This window comes from Clarias gariepinus, chromosome 23, assembly GCF_024256425.1.
Source record: "Clarias gariepinus isolate MV-2021 ecotype Netherlands chromosome 23, CGAR_prim_01v2, whole genome shotgun sequence".
In the NCBI taxonomy this organism is placed as follows: domain Eukaryota; kingdom Metazoa; phylum Chordata; class Actinopteri; order Siluriformes; family Clariidae; genus Clarias; species Clarias gariepinus.
The window spans coordinates 9,802,427-9,819,137 of NC_071122.1; the positions used below are offsets into that span (position 1 = coordinate 9,802,427).

At 36.4% G+C, this 16,711-nt stretch overlaps 1 protein-coding gene across 1 annotated transcript in view; it reads left to right on the forward strand.

Moving 5' to 3' along the window:
• The window catches only part of LOC128511627 (metabotropic glutamate receptor 7), a 224,341-nt gene that overhangs the window by 61,428 nt on the left and 146,202 nt on the right, over positions 1-16,711 (forward strand). The window contains exon 2 of the mRNA XM_053484569.1: positions 13,269-13,485. Coding sequence (XP_053340544.1) covers positions 13,269-13,485 — 217 coding nt within the window. The remainder of the gene's footprint in view (positions 1-13,268; positions 13,486-16,711) is intronic.

The following is a 16,711-nucleotide window of genomic DNA, read 5'->3' on the forward strand; positions in this document are numbered from 1 at the left end:
TGTTCACATCACCAAATGGAAATCAGCTATACACAGATGAATATTTTTTTCTTTTGTAAATCCACCATGAATTTTTATTCTGTTGCATCTGCAATCATGTACCCACAAATCTATTAAGAAAAAGGTAGATAGATAGATAGATAGATAGATAGATAGATAGATAGATAGATAGATAGATGAGGCCAACTGTGTTGAATGAATTGAGAGCTGTTAAATTCTTAAATCCTTTCCAGATTAAGTAACATACAGTAACACCCTTATTGTATGATTTTCCCCAATGCCTACTACTACTACTACTACTACTACTAATAATAATAATAATAATCAGTATGGTGGACTGCAATGCACAGCTAATTAACTCTCCTACAATAAAACTATTAATTACAATCTTCAAACACATTGGTCAAAGTGTAAATGTACAGGATTATAATGCCAATGCCATTACTCACTGTTCTCCCAGCAGTAAAAAAAAAGAACATAGACACATTCACCTCTCGTTGTATAGAAAATGGTGAAAAAATGCCTCTGTAAATGTCAGTGATTATGGCCTATGTCCAATATCGGTCATTGGACCCTCCATTCAACTCAGACAGTGCTGTTCTCCTTCAGATCAATGGCAGACTAAACCTCATCTGTTACTTGTTATTGCTGCTGTCAACCTGGCCGACCTTTCTGTCCAGCACTGAAAATGACCCCGGGTGGGTCATAAGCCTGATCTATAGTCCAAGTCCTCATCCTTTTCGGCCAGTAGGGTCAATGTAGAGGTCAAGTCAGTATTAAACACTAAGAGTGAAGAGTGGATGGGTGGTGACAGGATGGGCGGGTGTTTCTATTTGCCAGAATTTATGTTGCACAAGCAGGTGGGCTCGAGAGCTGTGAAAGCCCTGGGGTGGTGTTTATTATCTTTCACAGGAGCCTAGAGGAAATGACATGTGTATGGCATCCATTTCAAAAGCTTTATAGTGGCTGTGGAAAGAAAGAATTGGTCCTGGTAATTGTGTCCTTTAGACGGAAGTGAATGTGGTGCAGATTGTTATGGCTCATGTGGAATACGTCAGGTAAGCGTTACTGTAGTTCAGTGCATTATTAATGCACAGTTTTACATGTGAAATCAATGGGGTGGAATTAAAAACAGGTGGATAGTAGCTCAGGGTTTGTGTTGGCAACTTGTCTAGATCGGCCAATTGGTACAAGCCCGGATGAACTGATCTGGGTCATGTTAACATGTGCTCAACTGGAATGAGCAAAGGTTTGGGCCAATAGCCAGAATCAATTTTTTCTAAGATTTAAAGAAGATAGTGATGTTCCCTTGTTAATTTTCTTTTAATGCACATTAACGCTCTTATTTTGTTTGAGACAAATGTGATCCATTTCAATATTTATTGAAATTATCCATCCAGATTATTTTATTGGAACAAGACTTTTAAATCTTTTAACAACAAAAGTATTATTATTAAGTATTATTATTTGATGTGGACGTTTCCGAGGTCTCTAGAAAGAGATTCATCAAACAAATAGAGAAATGGGAAACCTCTTTTTTAGGTTTTCATGTGCTACTGTATATAGACCAGGGGACCAGAGAACCCTGAAAACATAGGACCTTGAACTTGCAAACATGGGTCTCTGGGAGGACAGGGAGGTTTGTCATTCTCCCATTATGTGTCATATATATCTGGGGAAAATAGGACACTGGGAACATAAAGCCCTGGGAACATAAGCCTGGCCCTGTGACCCATAAGTGTAGAAAAACGTCGAGTCCATACATACAGTATACATAACATACATATTGTGTGCAAAAACACTGGGAACTAAAAGAAACCATTTTTTATTATTAAACAACAGTGACAACAACAACAGCATTAAAATACTAGCCAAAAAAAAAAAAAAACATTCTCAGTGGGTTTAAGAAAGGGGGAGTATGGTGAGAGGTTTTGGACCGAAAATAGTGGATGCTTATAAAATGTTTTAGACCAGAGCAGATTGGTAGAAAAAAAAATTGTCTCAGATGACAATGACTCTCATCTGTTCCGCATCCATTTGGTCTTCTGCTATGACGATGGTGTGTTATCTAAAAATACAAGTATGTGGGCAGTGTCATAATGACCTAAGTTGGCAGAGTATTGGAGTACCCCATTTCGTGTGATTGCAGCACACATTGGTGATGTTACCACCATTTTGGCTTGGGACTTTCAAAATAGCTCTGGAGCCAATGATGATTCTGCCTCTTTCTCCTGCGTCTGTCAGGTTAAACCCATCTATGATGATAATTTAATGTGGGATTGCATCAGCATCCATTTGCAGAACTCTCTGAAAATGAAGACAACATGGTGTAGCTCAGTGGAAAAAGACCTACTGTAAGTTTACACGCTAAAAGGTTCTGTGTGCAATTCGCAACACTAAAGTGTACATTCCTTAGCTTTACATATTCATGCTGCAGGTCTTTTTTTCTTTATTTCTTTCACTCTTTTAGAATTGAAGATTTGTAAAGATTGTTTTTTTTTATTGTTCGACAGAACTGAGGGACATTATTAAAAACTATATAAACAATGAGGATGTCTTTTAAATTTTTTTTAGGATTATCATGTTACTGGCCAAAACCCAAAACCATGCTTACAATAGCTTTTTCTTGGTTCTTTGAGAATATTGGACCTTTTCCTACTCGACTTTCTTGATCCTCAATCCTATGTAGCCTAATCAGAGTTAGAGTACAAACAAGGAATGTGGTAAATAGGTAGCAAAAAGTACTGATGTACTGTACTAATATTAACAGAAATCATAGAGACTTATAGAAGTTGTATAAAACCTTTATCTATCTATCTATCTCTCTCTCTCTCTATATATATATATATATATATATATATATATAATTTTTTTTTTTTGGCTTACATATTTCTTTTTGCCTTTTTTTGGCAAAAATCTGATCGTAGTGGTTTCCAAAAAATGGAAAGCTGAGAATGTACTTATACAGTAGTTGTGCAGATCTGACATTCTGGCTTCTGAGTGTCAAATTTCACAAATTATGTGATTTTTTTTAATTTAATGTTTAAGCAATTCCAATAAAAAAGGAAAGACACCCAAGGAAGAACATCATATGAACATCACGATAGATAATTGCAGTAGCCTGTTAGATACCAGCCTGAGATAAGGATCAACTCTTGATCTTGGGCATCCAGCGTAAAACTCCAGCTGCAGCGACCCCTTGCCGGAAGACCAAGGACAATGTTTTTGGTTCGATAATGTGTTTTTTCCAATTACAGGCCATTGTAAAGAAAATTACTTGTTTAAATAGTCACTACAGCTACAACACTTATGGAATGCCCACAATGGACTTAATAAGACATGTGCCAGATTTTACATTAAAACTTTTAGGATGAGACCTTCCAAGAAAGAAAAGGAACAAAAGAATTAGATATGTTGCAGGATCGCTCGTGTTTTTATGTGGTAATGTGAATAAGAAAACTCTCACCTGACACACGAGTGGACATGAAACCCATTCCTACTTCGCTTCACCTGACAGCAGGGACACAATGGGCAGCTGCCCATTGCCCACTCACCCTGATGGACAAGATAATGGAGTGCAATAACGGCACACTGTCCAGAACCCTCCAGACACCCAGTGTTCACCACTGCCCTCGCTGTCACAGACACATAAATACACGGGTGAAGGGTGGAGAGGGGCCAAGGCTGTGATACCAGACCCTGATATTATTTCTGCCACCCATGTATGTTAGAGAGATAGACAGAAAGACAGACAGAAAGATTATGACATTGTTGTTTGTACAGGTTTAAAGATCACTTCAGGGTGTCTCAGCTTTCAAGAAATATTTTTTTCTCCCTAAAAGCTACAGGGTTCTGCAGACAAATCTGACTCCGGGCTTCTATTGCAAAAAAGAAAGGCAAAATATGCTACTGCCTCGGTACTAGGATTATTTACATTTACACATAGCCTTATAAAATTCGCAATGCAATACCAAGGACAAAGACGAGAGGATTATAGGTTTAGCAGGTAGCCGGTTTAATTTAAAGGAACAAGTGCGAAACTATAATGAGTCACAAGGCACCTTCAAGAGCTCTCTAGAATGTGAATATTTACTATAACATTCATATAGTAGTGTTTAAAAAAGCACTTGCATTTCTATGTAAGGAATAAAAAACAAAACAATGGGCCGTGCTTTTAAAGCATGATATTCAGTGTGGTGTGATGCATCCTGATATACTGTAAAGCGGAAATACCTCTTCTACGCCAAAGTCGATTTTTTTTCTTTCAAGACAGAAATGTATTCCTCATAAATAACAATTTTGATCTAGTAAAAAAAGGCCATATTAGTTTGACAGTAACTGTACTGTACCATGGTATGTACAGTAGTACCACAGTATTTTTGATAGTACCAGAGTGCTTATTTGCTGATATAGAACATGTACCCGAACATAGCACATACTTTGGTACAAGGGTACATTTGCTACAGTGTGGTACATGGTGCTCCGGTGTACCATAGTATGGTACTATGGGATATGTACCACAATACATGTTTATGTCCTGTAGTAGTAATATTTATATAGTAGCAATTTCACCTTCTAAAGCAGGTATCTAATATGGTACTGTCTGTACTGCACCATATAGTATCAGTAGTATGTACTAACATCCATCCATCAACTCATCCAGGAACTTCTGTAGTCCAACTAGAGACTTTGGAGGCCACTGGCGGCCATTGTATTTATCGCCATTTGTACGACCGTGGTAGGAACATTTACACACTATGGGCAATTTGGGAACACCAAATAACCTGTATGTCTTTGGACTGTGAATACCCAGAGAAAACCCAACAAGTATGGGAGAACATGCAACCTCCATGCACATCGAGACCCTGAACCCAGAACCTGGAGATGTACTGACCACTAAGCCACTGTGCTGCCATGTACTAACATGCAGTATTTTATGTGGTTCGGTATATACAAACATACCATATAAGTATATACAAACTTACCATAGTTCCTACCACTGAGCTTTGGTAAGTACCATAGCATTCACTGAAGTATTGTAGTACACACCATAGTCTCACCATAGACCCCCGGACGTGCCATAGTACCTGCTCTGGTACTCTCTAATATCCTTTGGTGTCTACCATGGTAATGTCTGAAGTATAGTACCATGGATTTATACTATGTACTATAATTTACCATAGTAAATTTTTTATTGGTTATTAAATTACATTAAATTGCTGTTAAATTGACACTGGAGACTACTTCTATGATTGTTACAGTATGTCTGTTATTGTCTGGTTATCATTAAACAAAGAATTAATCATACAAGTTAAAATAAAATAAATAAATAGATAAATAAATAATGTACAGTATCAGAACAACAATAAAATGACCTTGTGATTTAAATTATGGCTGTAAAAATTGGACTACTGTATTGAAAAGATAACATCTGACCAATCAGATTTAAAAATCTAACACTGCTCTAGTATAAAGATAATTTTTAGACACATGGTTGCTCAAAAAACTGAGACCATGTAAGCTTTTGGAGACTTAGTTTACAAAAATAACAAAATCTTTTAATTTACAGACAATAGACAAAAACTTACTATAATGAAAAAACTTATTTATCAAGAATCAAACTTGTACTGTGGACAAGACACCCGTTCGTTAAGGGTCAAGGTGGGATTTTCTTTCTTTCTTGTTTTTTTTTTTTTCACCAATACGTAAATCAGCTGTATTTTGTCCCAGAATCATGTTTACGTCTAAAAGCACATCTTGCTCCAAACACCCTGTATCGTCTAAAACCTAAATTTCCGAGGCACTGTTTTAAAAAATAGCACATGATTGAGCCCTTCAAGGTTTGGAAAGGAAGCGCGCACATTCTATGTTTGATCTTTTCTACCAGAGGGAGGCAGTTGAGCAATTTCAGCATACGAGTGACAAAAAGGGGTTTGAGAGTTTCGAGTTTAGAGCAGAGCTATGGCTGACACGTACTGTAGCACTTTGTAGTGGTGGAACTAAATTAGGAATACGTTTCCCAAGATGCTTGTCAGAGCCAGAGTATGATTCTTTCAAGTAGGGGTGTAACTCAGCGCCACTATCTGTATCTATATTTGTTTAGTGCTTGGAATATCAAAAAATGTATCTGTATTCATATGATTGTGCCCCTTGAAACAATGGGAGAAAATCAGAGCTGCTGGAAAAAGAACTGAATTTCATTTGCAAATTATAACAACAAACATTAATTCGTAGAACTTTTGCCCACTTACACGCAACCATTTAATATAAAATAAGAAGTTTTTTCTTAATTATCGCATATACTGTACCTTATAGCACTGTTACCTAAGGGCAGCTTGGTAGTGCTAGGGCCTGAAAACCTGACCACCTAATCAGTAACCTAGAGCTATACCTGCTAAGCCACCACCATCCCATGCAGTCAGCTTTGCAAAAGCAAACCCTCCAAAAATGAGTTAAATCCATCAACGTTCCTCTCCATAGAAACTTTCTGTAAAAGGCTGAGGACTTATATATGGTTGAAGAGAAACCTGAGCTAAACTGAACCAATATGACAAAGGAATGAGAAATTTCTTGCGAAAAAAAAACCTTTTTCCAAAAACATGTACAACCTTGTGACAGCAATAACACTCACCCACTCTCACTCATCGCCTAAACTGCTTTATCCTGTATTCAGGATCACATGGGGGCCCGGAGCCTATCCCAGAAGACTAAGGGCACGAGGCAGGGTACACCCTGGACAGGGTGCCAATCCATCACAGGGCACTCACACATTTACTCACTTACACACTCATTCACACACTACGGGCAATTTGGGAACACTAATTAACCTAACCTGCATATCTTTGGACTGTTGGAGGAAACCGGAATACCCAGAGGAAACCCACCAAGCCCGGGACAGCAATAACAACCTAAAATAATATTTTATCATATAAACTTTCAGAAAAAGTTAAAAAGTTCAGAAATATACACCAGTCATTCATAACACTAAACACCACCACTAGTTGATTTAAATATTATTGATTATCAATTATATATAAACTGCAGGCTCATAGCTACCCAAGGTGCATTTTTTGCCTGTTGGTTCGAAAGGCTTGCCTGACCGGTCCGATCCCACAGAAAACCTAATGTGGCACAAATTTCTGAGAAAATAAATAAATGAATGAATAAAATTGTGCATGTGATAGAAAAGTATCAGGACACTGAATGGATCACAGCTTGCTGTGTATGAAACTTAGCAGTTCAAGGTTGTTGATCTGGCCTTCAAATTCCCCATGTTGATCTCAGTCTGATCAAGAATCCACAGAACACAATGCACAGACAAGTCTGATCCATGGAGGCCTCACCTTGCACCTTACTGTACATCACTGCTGCTAACATCACAGTGCAAGATACCGCATCACACCTTCAGAGGTCTTGTGGAATCATGCCTTAAGATGTTAGCACTGTTTTGGTGGCACAATTGGAGTCGACACAATATTGGGCGAATTTTAAAGATTTAGAATTTGAATACAGTGCTGACTATTCAGAAGCTGATGGTCGAAATGGGGCCTGTTAAGCAACACATGAAGCACACAACAGCATGTTCAGAATACTTACACACTTATTTTGGAGGCTTCCATGTGCATAGCATGCTGTGTGTGGGCTATATTGAGAGGTGTCTCTATAAATAAAAGCGGATTTCTTTTTGTCAATTTTTGGCCAGTTTGGAAACATTGTACAGTTGTATTTTGGATTCTAACTTTGCAGTATGTGAGGGTTGAAAAGCTTTTTTTCTGGCTCGGTAGATCAGTTCCACTTTGTCAAAATGTCACAGAATTGATAAAAATGTAATATAAACTACAGCTGTATAATACTGAATTGATCTTTGTTTTCAGTTGACAAAGAAGCTTTGTTCTCCATCTGCAGTGACATCAGAGAGGGAGACAGGTGTCGCCTTTGATACATGAGGCTGAGGAAAAAGTACAGAGCAGTTCATTTTGAGCACAGCCTCTAACATGTGGAGATTTTAATGAAGTTGTGATTTCCTGTAGGATGAGTGTAATAAATGGCAAGCAGTCAATGACGTTGATGTGTCTTGGTCACAGCATGTAGCATATTGTAGTTCTGTCTCAAAGGCTTTCAGAACAAATGGATGGTTTCCTGCCATAAAAAAATTCCCATTAGCATTGATTACCCCAATTACCTAGGCTAAGTAGCAGCAGTTAAAGCGAATTAACGCAAAAGTATGACAATCTAATTATGTGCATTAATACAGAGTATGGAAATTAAGCGAGCACTGGCATTGATGCAGAAAGTTACAGTATTGTCCTCTTCTTTTTAAAAAGTTTTATAACGTGGCTTTTTATGGCTATGAGGTGTGGTGTTTATTCATTTGACATCAAGACATTATTGCAGTCTGACATCTAGCATTTGTCTCCTTAATCAAAAGATTCCAAATAGTTTCTACTAGCAGCCAAACCATTTCCATAAACTGTACATGTGTGTAATGGAGCAGGATTTAGAAAAGTGTACTGTTCATCGAGGTGCTTTAAAACATAGAGAAATACTGTATATAAACCAGTTGAAGCCTGTCGCATTTAAATAAACATACTAAATGATACGTTGTCTAGTTGTTGGAGACATTTTGGCCTATATTACAAGAAACATTAAAGTCAAACCAGGACTTGATTGTGCTGAATAATAGTTTTGAGGGTAGCTAAGTGGTTAAGGTGTTGGACTATTGATTAGAACGTCCTGGAGTCAAAACCCCAGCGCCACCTTGTTGCCACTATCCCTGAACCCTCAATGAGATAAAAGCATAAGTCACTCTGGATAAGAATGTCTGCCAAATGCCATAAATGTATTTAAGGTATAATAGAAATTTATTTGTTTTATGGATGTTTAGAATAATAAATGTAGCTCACTCACTCATCGTCTATACCGCTTTATCCTGTATTCAGGGTCCCAGGGGGCCTGGAGCCTATCCCAGGAGATTTAGGGCATGAGGCATGGTACACCCTGGACAGGGTGTGAATCCATCACAGGGCAAACACACATACAGTACAATCATCACACACTACATGCAATTTGGGAACGCCAATGAGCCTCAGCTGCAGGTCATTGGAATGTGGGAGGAAACCGGAGTACCCGGAGGAAACCCACAAAGCACAGGGAGAATATGCAAACTCCATGCAGGCCGGGAATTGAACCCGGACTCTGTAGGTGGAAGGGAGAGTGCTAATCACTACACCACCGTGCCGCCCATGAATGTAGCTATTAATTGAAATACATATGCATCCTTTATAAGCATCCAATTCGAATAAGTAAATTGCAGCGCTATAAGAAGAATAAAATATTTCATAGGTTGACGTTATAGAAGATGAAATGTAATAATATATTGTAGGTAACAGTTACTTTGCTTTGTCTTAGGCTTATCATTGTATTATAACAGCATCTCCTGTTGTATTTTATTCTCCGTACAAGCAGGACATGGTGTACCATGTACTACATTTTTTCAACTCTATTCCAGCTTTATGTGGAGGTTTAAATGAAGGCTTGGCTGAGTTGTATTGCTCTTACGGAACACAATATGTCAGTGTATTTCACAAATAACCTGTTAGTGTAGCAGTCAACCCCTTTAACACATATTCTCGACTGACATCAAGCCTTTTCCCAGGCTTTCAAATCTTATCGATGGATCATTTTTGCAAAATCAAACATGTGCTCGGGAAGAAGATGAAATTGTATGACAAGACGACGAATTAGCATAGAGAGTGACAGCGGTTTGAAGAGTTTGGAGAAAAATGTGGTGCTCAACACACCATGGAGGTCTTCCATCATAGTAATTTAGAGGCGCAGCTCTCAGTGTGACACAATCATTATTGTTGTTTACTCTCCAAGCATGTGGCCTTATATGGTGGTGTTTGCTCCGTCGAGTAATGCATGCTGTTTCCACACCCACAGCTGCATTAGAGTCAAAGAACTTGGCTTGCCTTTAAGGCATGACAGATCCAAAGGCTAATTAAAAATAATAAACCCTCATTGAAATTCTCTGGCCTTGGACCCTTCCTGAGGGAAAGAAGTGAATTGGAGTTGGGAGATCAGTCTGCTGCAGTCAAAGATCAACAAGATATCTGGGGAATAATTGATAAGAAAGCCTTGGGACTGAAATATTTAGCAGGTCCTAATATGCTGTTTTTTTGGGAACGGTCTTCAGGATGTGTGCACACACGTACTTTTCAAAGACAAGTAATGTACAGTAGTAAACAAATGCCATATTGTCCATCCTTACCCTGACGTACACATCATTTTGGAGCTGGCTCATTAGACCACATGACCTTTTTACATTGTTTCAAAGTCCAAACTTTATACTGTACACACTAACAAACCGAAGACATTGTTTTTCCTGATTAGCCTCACTGACAAGTGGTTTTCATATGGCGACATGGCTCTTTAGTCCCAATCCTATCTGTTCTTGTTGCACTATGTGTTTGGAATGCCCTTACTTTTATTTTTATCTACACATACAGTAGCTGTCATTTTTTTTTTTTATAATGCATGAGTCATGACCTTTCCAGATGCATAAATTTAGTAATAATAAACACTAAATAATTACCCAGCGCACCATATAAAATCAATCTCATATAAATAGACCTAAATATACTCAGTAATCTTCTTCTGCTTAGTTGGAATGAAAAACCTGTACCCACCCTGGGGTTTTCTGGATAAGATTTAACAGCCCTGTCTTAAATCATCCTAGTACATACAGAATGCTACATTCTGTGCAAGTGTATGCTAATGGACAAGTACAGTAATGTGTGATGGACTGGTGCATCCTGGGTGGGATGGGTGCATGCTCTGGAATAGTACTCCCTAAAAAAAGGTGTGTTTACATGACTTCACTCCTTTATGGACCACTCATTAAAACAAAATCTAAATTAAAAATGAAAAAAAAAAAAAAAAATTCAATACTTTAAATTTTTTTTTTTTTTTTTTTTCCTTTTTTTCCCTTAATTTTTTTCATCTAGTATTTACTAATTTCAACTAATTTGTAACACATTCAAAGTTTATACATATTTATTTAAACATTAAAATATGCAAAAATACAAAAATATTTTTTAGGTACTCATGCTGTCACTTATTGAATGTAGTTTTTTGCCTGATTAAGCTTTTAAAGCTTTAAAATACAATTTTTTTCTGGTTAAAGACACAATCAGAGGGGTCCTAAATCCACAACACGTTTCAGAAGTTTGACAGCCTCTGAAAGTCCCACGTCTTGAATTTCTGGTTCAAGATATCGTCAAGGCTATCTATGTATTTTAGAGCAGTAAATAACAGGATACTGAGAATTAAATAACATCTTCTGTGTCATAGCAAACATAAAACACAGGTCGTATATACTCCACCTGTCATATGCTTCTGTAATGTGATGACACTTAACCTGTTTTATTTCATTCTCCACTTCGAATTATTACATCTGGCAGAATGTCACCGCGTATTGAATATTTAGCTCAAGGCGGGTGAAGATCGAACACATCAGGAATAAATAGCCGCGGGATTCTTCCGCATTGATTAGACATCCAACATCACGGCCATCAACTGCATTCAGAAGCTTCTATGTGAACGTTCAGGCTTCTGTGGCCTTCTGTGTCTCGCTCTGACATAAATCCAGAGACATGCGGAACAGTCCCGCTGATACGCTTTAAACTTTGTGTGCAGAATATGAATAAAGCAAAGTTATGCAATATTTTGTGAGCATTTGGAGGCTGTGTGTTCAAATGGCAGCATGACGCCTGCTGAGATTACACTCTTTAAGACATCATTTACAGTTTCATTATATAACTCATGAAACAATGATGGCATTGAGGAACTAATTCCCTGTGATAAATCCAATTCTGCACTGACATGAGATACTGTTCCTCTCTTAATTCTTCAACAAAATACTCAACTGTTGCTTCAACCATACTGTGGTCCAGATCTATACTGTATGTCCCTATTGATCCGTCTTACTATTTATTTATTAAATCATTATTCAGTGACAATTATTAGTTACACAATACAATACAATCCAACAAGTTGTAATATTTCAAAATAAGCTTGTCTTAGCAAGTGAAAGTGGTCGCTAATGATAAATAAATGAATGAATAATCAATCATCCAATAAGCAATTTATGAAAATCTGTGTTGAAGAGAAGCAAATATCTACAGAATCCATCTGCTAGTTTTGACTGCTAGCTAGCACATAAACTTATTCAATCTTGGTTAACTGTATATATATATATATATATATATATATATATATATATATATATTTTTTTTTTTTTGTCGCTCAGCAGTAGTGAGCTCGTCCTGTGATCCGCAGATCCTAAGTCTGAATCCCCTGTGATGCTGTAGCAGCATCCGCAGTCGGGAGCCTAGAGAGAGCTGATTGGCCGAGCTCAATCACAGCTCTAACCATTCGTGGGCATTCTGGGAGCTTACGCAAGAAGGAACGGATAACGCAATCCTCCAAGTGTGTTACAGCACTCTTTCTGGTGCATGAGCAAGCGGTTCCAAAAGCTGCAATCGGTCTTTGTGCTCCCTTGTTAACAGTTCTAGCCTTGATGGGGGAGAGCTCTAATGATAAGTGGGAACTGACTAAGACTAAATTAGGGAGAAAATCTGGAAAAAAAAGAGAATTTACTACTGAGCATTGCTGAGAATAGGACAAAACGAGTCATGTTGGAAATATTTTTAGTGTTGGTTTATGACATTGTAAGCCATGACCAAGTCAATAACTAAACTGAATATTCCAATTGACTACCAGGAGAACACTTAAGTGCCTTTAACTTGCACATCTGCGTGTATTATCACAAGAATGTGGTGCATTCTGTGCAGTAGTCATTATCATTACTGTCTGTAAATCACTTAATTATCTGCTTCAGTCTGGCACTAAGATTTAATAATTAACAAAGATTGTGCCAAACTGGGCTAAAATTACAATGATTTAAGTCCCACCTTCATGCTTCAGGTTTCTAACCAGTCATAGACAAGTCTAAATTCTTCCAACCTTTTAACCACATTTCCTGCTGTGTGTTGAGTACTTGACTAACAATGACTCTTCTTACATTGACACAGGAATACTTGAACTCATCTTGGCAAAAATATTTTGTTTCTTTGTTTGTGTCCCTTAAGGGGTTCAGCAGTTTTACTAGTACTAGTACTAGATTTTCTCATTCTCATTTCTCATTCTCATTCTTTCTCATTTTTCTCATTTCTAACTTTTTTTCATGTGTGTTTTACTTCTCTTAGATTCCCCAAATCAGCTATGCCTCCACAGCTCCAGAGCTCAGCGATGATCGACGCTATGATTTCTTCTCACGTGTTGTTCCACCAGACTCATTCCAGGCTCAGGCCATGGTGGACATTGTCAAAGCTATGGGCTGGAATTATGTCTCGACTATAGCGTCAGAAGGCAGTTATGGAGAGAAAGGAGTGGAGGCCTTCATGCAGATTTCACGAGAAGCCGGTAAGCCGAGTAACCTTTTTTTTTTTCTTTTTGGGAAATGATGCTCTGTTTACCAAGTCTGTGTTTAAGTTAATATCTTATCTTCATCCTAAGCTTGCACAATTTGCACACAAAAACAAAATAATAATAATAATAATAATAATAATCACATTTCGATTATCTTGACATATATTGGGATTGCAATTTAATCTGCAATATGTAAGTATTCAAATGTATAATTTTGTATTTGAACATATTTAAGTGGGGTGAAAACAAACCACCTCATAGGACAGTGATAAATATTTATCAAATCAAAAAAAAAAAAAATATATATATATATATATATATATATATATATATATGAAAAACAAAAAACCTTTATAAATGATTGCACAGTTCCATATTGTGATTTAGATTTTTATAAAATTAATTATGCAGAATTACTTTATCCTAATGAACTTAAAATAAGTTAATATAGTAAAAACAAAAATTCCTAAAACATCTGGAAAAATGGTTCAGACTTCAGAATTCATATTCTGCTGATATTAGAGTCTTTCTGCCAAGTAATGTCAAAAGAACTTAACTACTACCATGTAGTTTAGTAAAATAACATTTTGTTTTATTATTCTATGTTATTGTAGCACAAATATAAAGAAATATTATAATAGTGTATCATAATTGCTTTTTTTATCAGTTTCTACTTATAAATACTACTATACTGTAATACAATTAGATATCAACCTAATCACAAATATATATATATATATATATATATATATATATATATATATATATATATATATATATATATATAACCCTAAATATAGCAAATTTCACATTTTGTTATTTAGATATCATTAAATAACAGCAAAGTAGACGCATTCAAATAAACAAATGAAACATGAATGAACAACAAAAAGTTCTGAAATTAAATTAGGATAAAATGTTTTTCCTAGCCAATCATACTTCAACGTGCATGTAGTTACGAAGTTTATATGGTGTAAAATAAATCACAGCATTTTTTTTTTTTTTATCATTTTGTTTTTAACAAAAGGCAATTTTGGGTAATTTACTGGAAATAACTAAGGGGGGAAAAAGGATTACAATTTTACATGCTAACTTGACTGCTGCTCTTTCTGAACAGGCTCTGTCAGATACAAACACATGGGAGTGGAATTAAGTGACACTGATGTTAGTAATTGAGATAAAGCTTTGTCTAAAAGGTCTTGAATGTAATGTGTTCAGTCACTCAAATGTCATACCAAACAAAGTGCTACATACCAGAGGGATAAATGCACCTCATACCACCATTAGCGAAGAAAAGCTAATGGTTGAGACTTAACATGATGCTTTTAGAGAATAAATTACATTCCAAGCTTCAAAATGCCTCAAAGTCAATGGAGTCGCTGATACAACATTTAATCTTTTATTATTACATTCCAAATAGTACATACAAAACATAAAAATAAACTGATTACTTTGGCTACACCTTAAAATGTTTGTAGAGCAAATTTACTCATTACTTAATTCAAGTCATTTTCAATTTCCCTACATGTGTAATTCTTTATCCCTCTTTTAGGTTTAAGGTCACATATTATTATTAATTATATAAACAGTCAGTTCAAAAGACAACCCCATTATTAGACGATGCTTTTATTCTATACTATTTGTGATTTATTTCATTTGATAAAAGATTTACTGTAGCAGTTAATCAGTTAATAAACTTTTATATTTATACTACAATTACACCAGGTAGTTTTTTATAGAATTTTTTTATCAGCTTTAAAAGAAAAAAAAAACTTGGAAGATTCCTAAACTTTTTTAAGTGTATCACAACATAAAGTGGTTAACATAAAATATTAGCTAGACCACCTGATAATGAGAACCCTATTCTGCCTAGTCTCAACTGTGGCGACTTGGTGGTGCTAGGGTTTGAATCCCCAACCTTTCGATCTGTTTGAGCCACCACTGCCCTAAATGTCAAAAGTAAGTTGTTGATGACTTCCTCAACAAAAGGTCAGAAAGTTGTTGGTAACATTTTGCCTTTAAAAGATAAATGTGGTGTTTGGAGACTGTTTTGTACTAACGGAAATATCACATGATGACTGGAGTCTCAAATTATTTTGCCGATGTGTGTGTTCCTGATGCAGGAAAAGATTATTCAAGATTCAAAGAACTTTATTAAGAAAGAAAAAGCTTTATTATATATGAAATTATGTAGCTTTCTTTGTGCTGACAAATAAAAAAAATGTGTGTGTGTGTGGCACATTAATGTGTGGTTCTGCAGTCAGTGGCACATGAGACACACAGTTTTGCATTATACTGTACATATTGTAGTTACAAATTGAAGAAAATGCCTGGCTATTCAATGTCATTAAGGGGAAAGTCTTTACTTTTAACCAGAAAACTTTACTTTTGACGACAATTTTACACAAACTTGGTAGAAGAGTAGCTCGGCAAATCACAAAATCACAAAATAAATAAATCACACCTATAAAATATTGAAATCAAACATCAAATAAAACTGTATAAATAATATATTTGTATAAAATAATAAATAAATAATTAACAAGCAATCAGTGGAAACATGGCTGAGACCTTGCACACCTCAAGTAAATGACAAGACTTCATTATGAATAGCTAATTTGTGCTTCCTTAACTAAAGACCAATCCAGGAAGTAAACAGGAAACGAGCGTCTGATTAGAATTCCGCAGACTGCTTGAGTGGGGAGGGTTTATGGGTCCTGGGCTGTTGTGAATAGTCCACCTCTGTCATAGAAGTAATCATTACAGACATTAGACTAAGTTCCCCTTAATTGTTTTTACTCACAGAATGAATCGTGTTCTACACCCGTAGAGGTTCTTTAGTCGGATCTATTTGTAACCAGATGCCAGATCAGCTTCTCTTGCTCGAGTGACTGAGCTGTTTTGGCACATTTGATTGTTCTTAAATGATTGATGCTCCACCTACAATCTCATGGCGCATTCTTTTCCCCCCTTTTTGTCTACACTATGTATCCACTTTTTATTTTCTGCCATGCAATCAAAACCTGAAGCATAAATCATTAGTACGGGCAAACATTTCGTTTGAATTACGTTCGTTGTGACAGCCGTGGGCAACGAAAACGTCAACAACGTGTGTAGAGGAAAGAATAAGATGAAATTACCTCCTGATTATCCCTATTATGTTTGGAGGATAGAGACTGTGGTATGCTTTGCCAGTAAAATAAATCAATTTTATATTTGA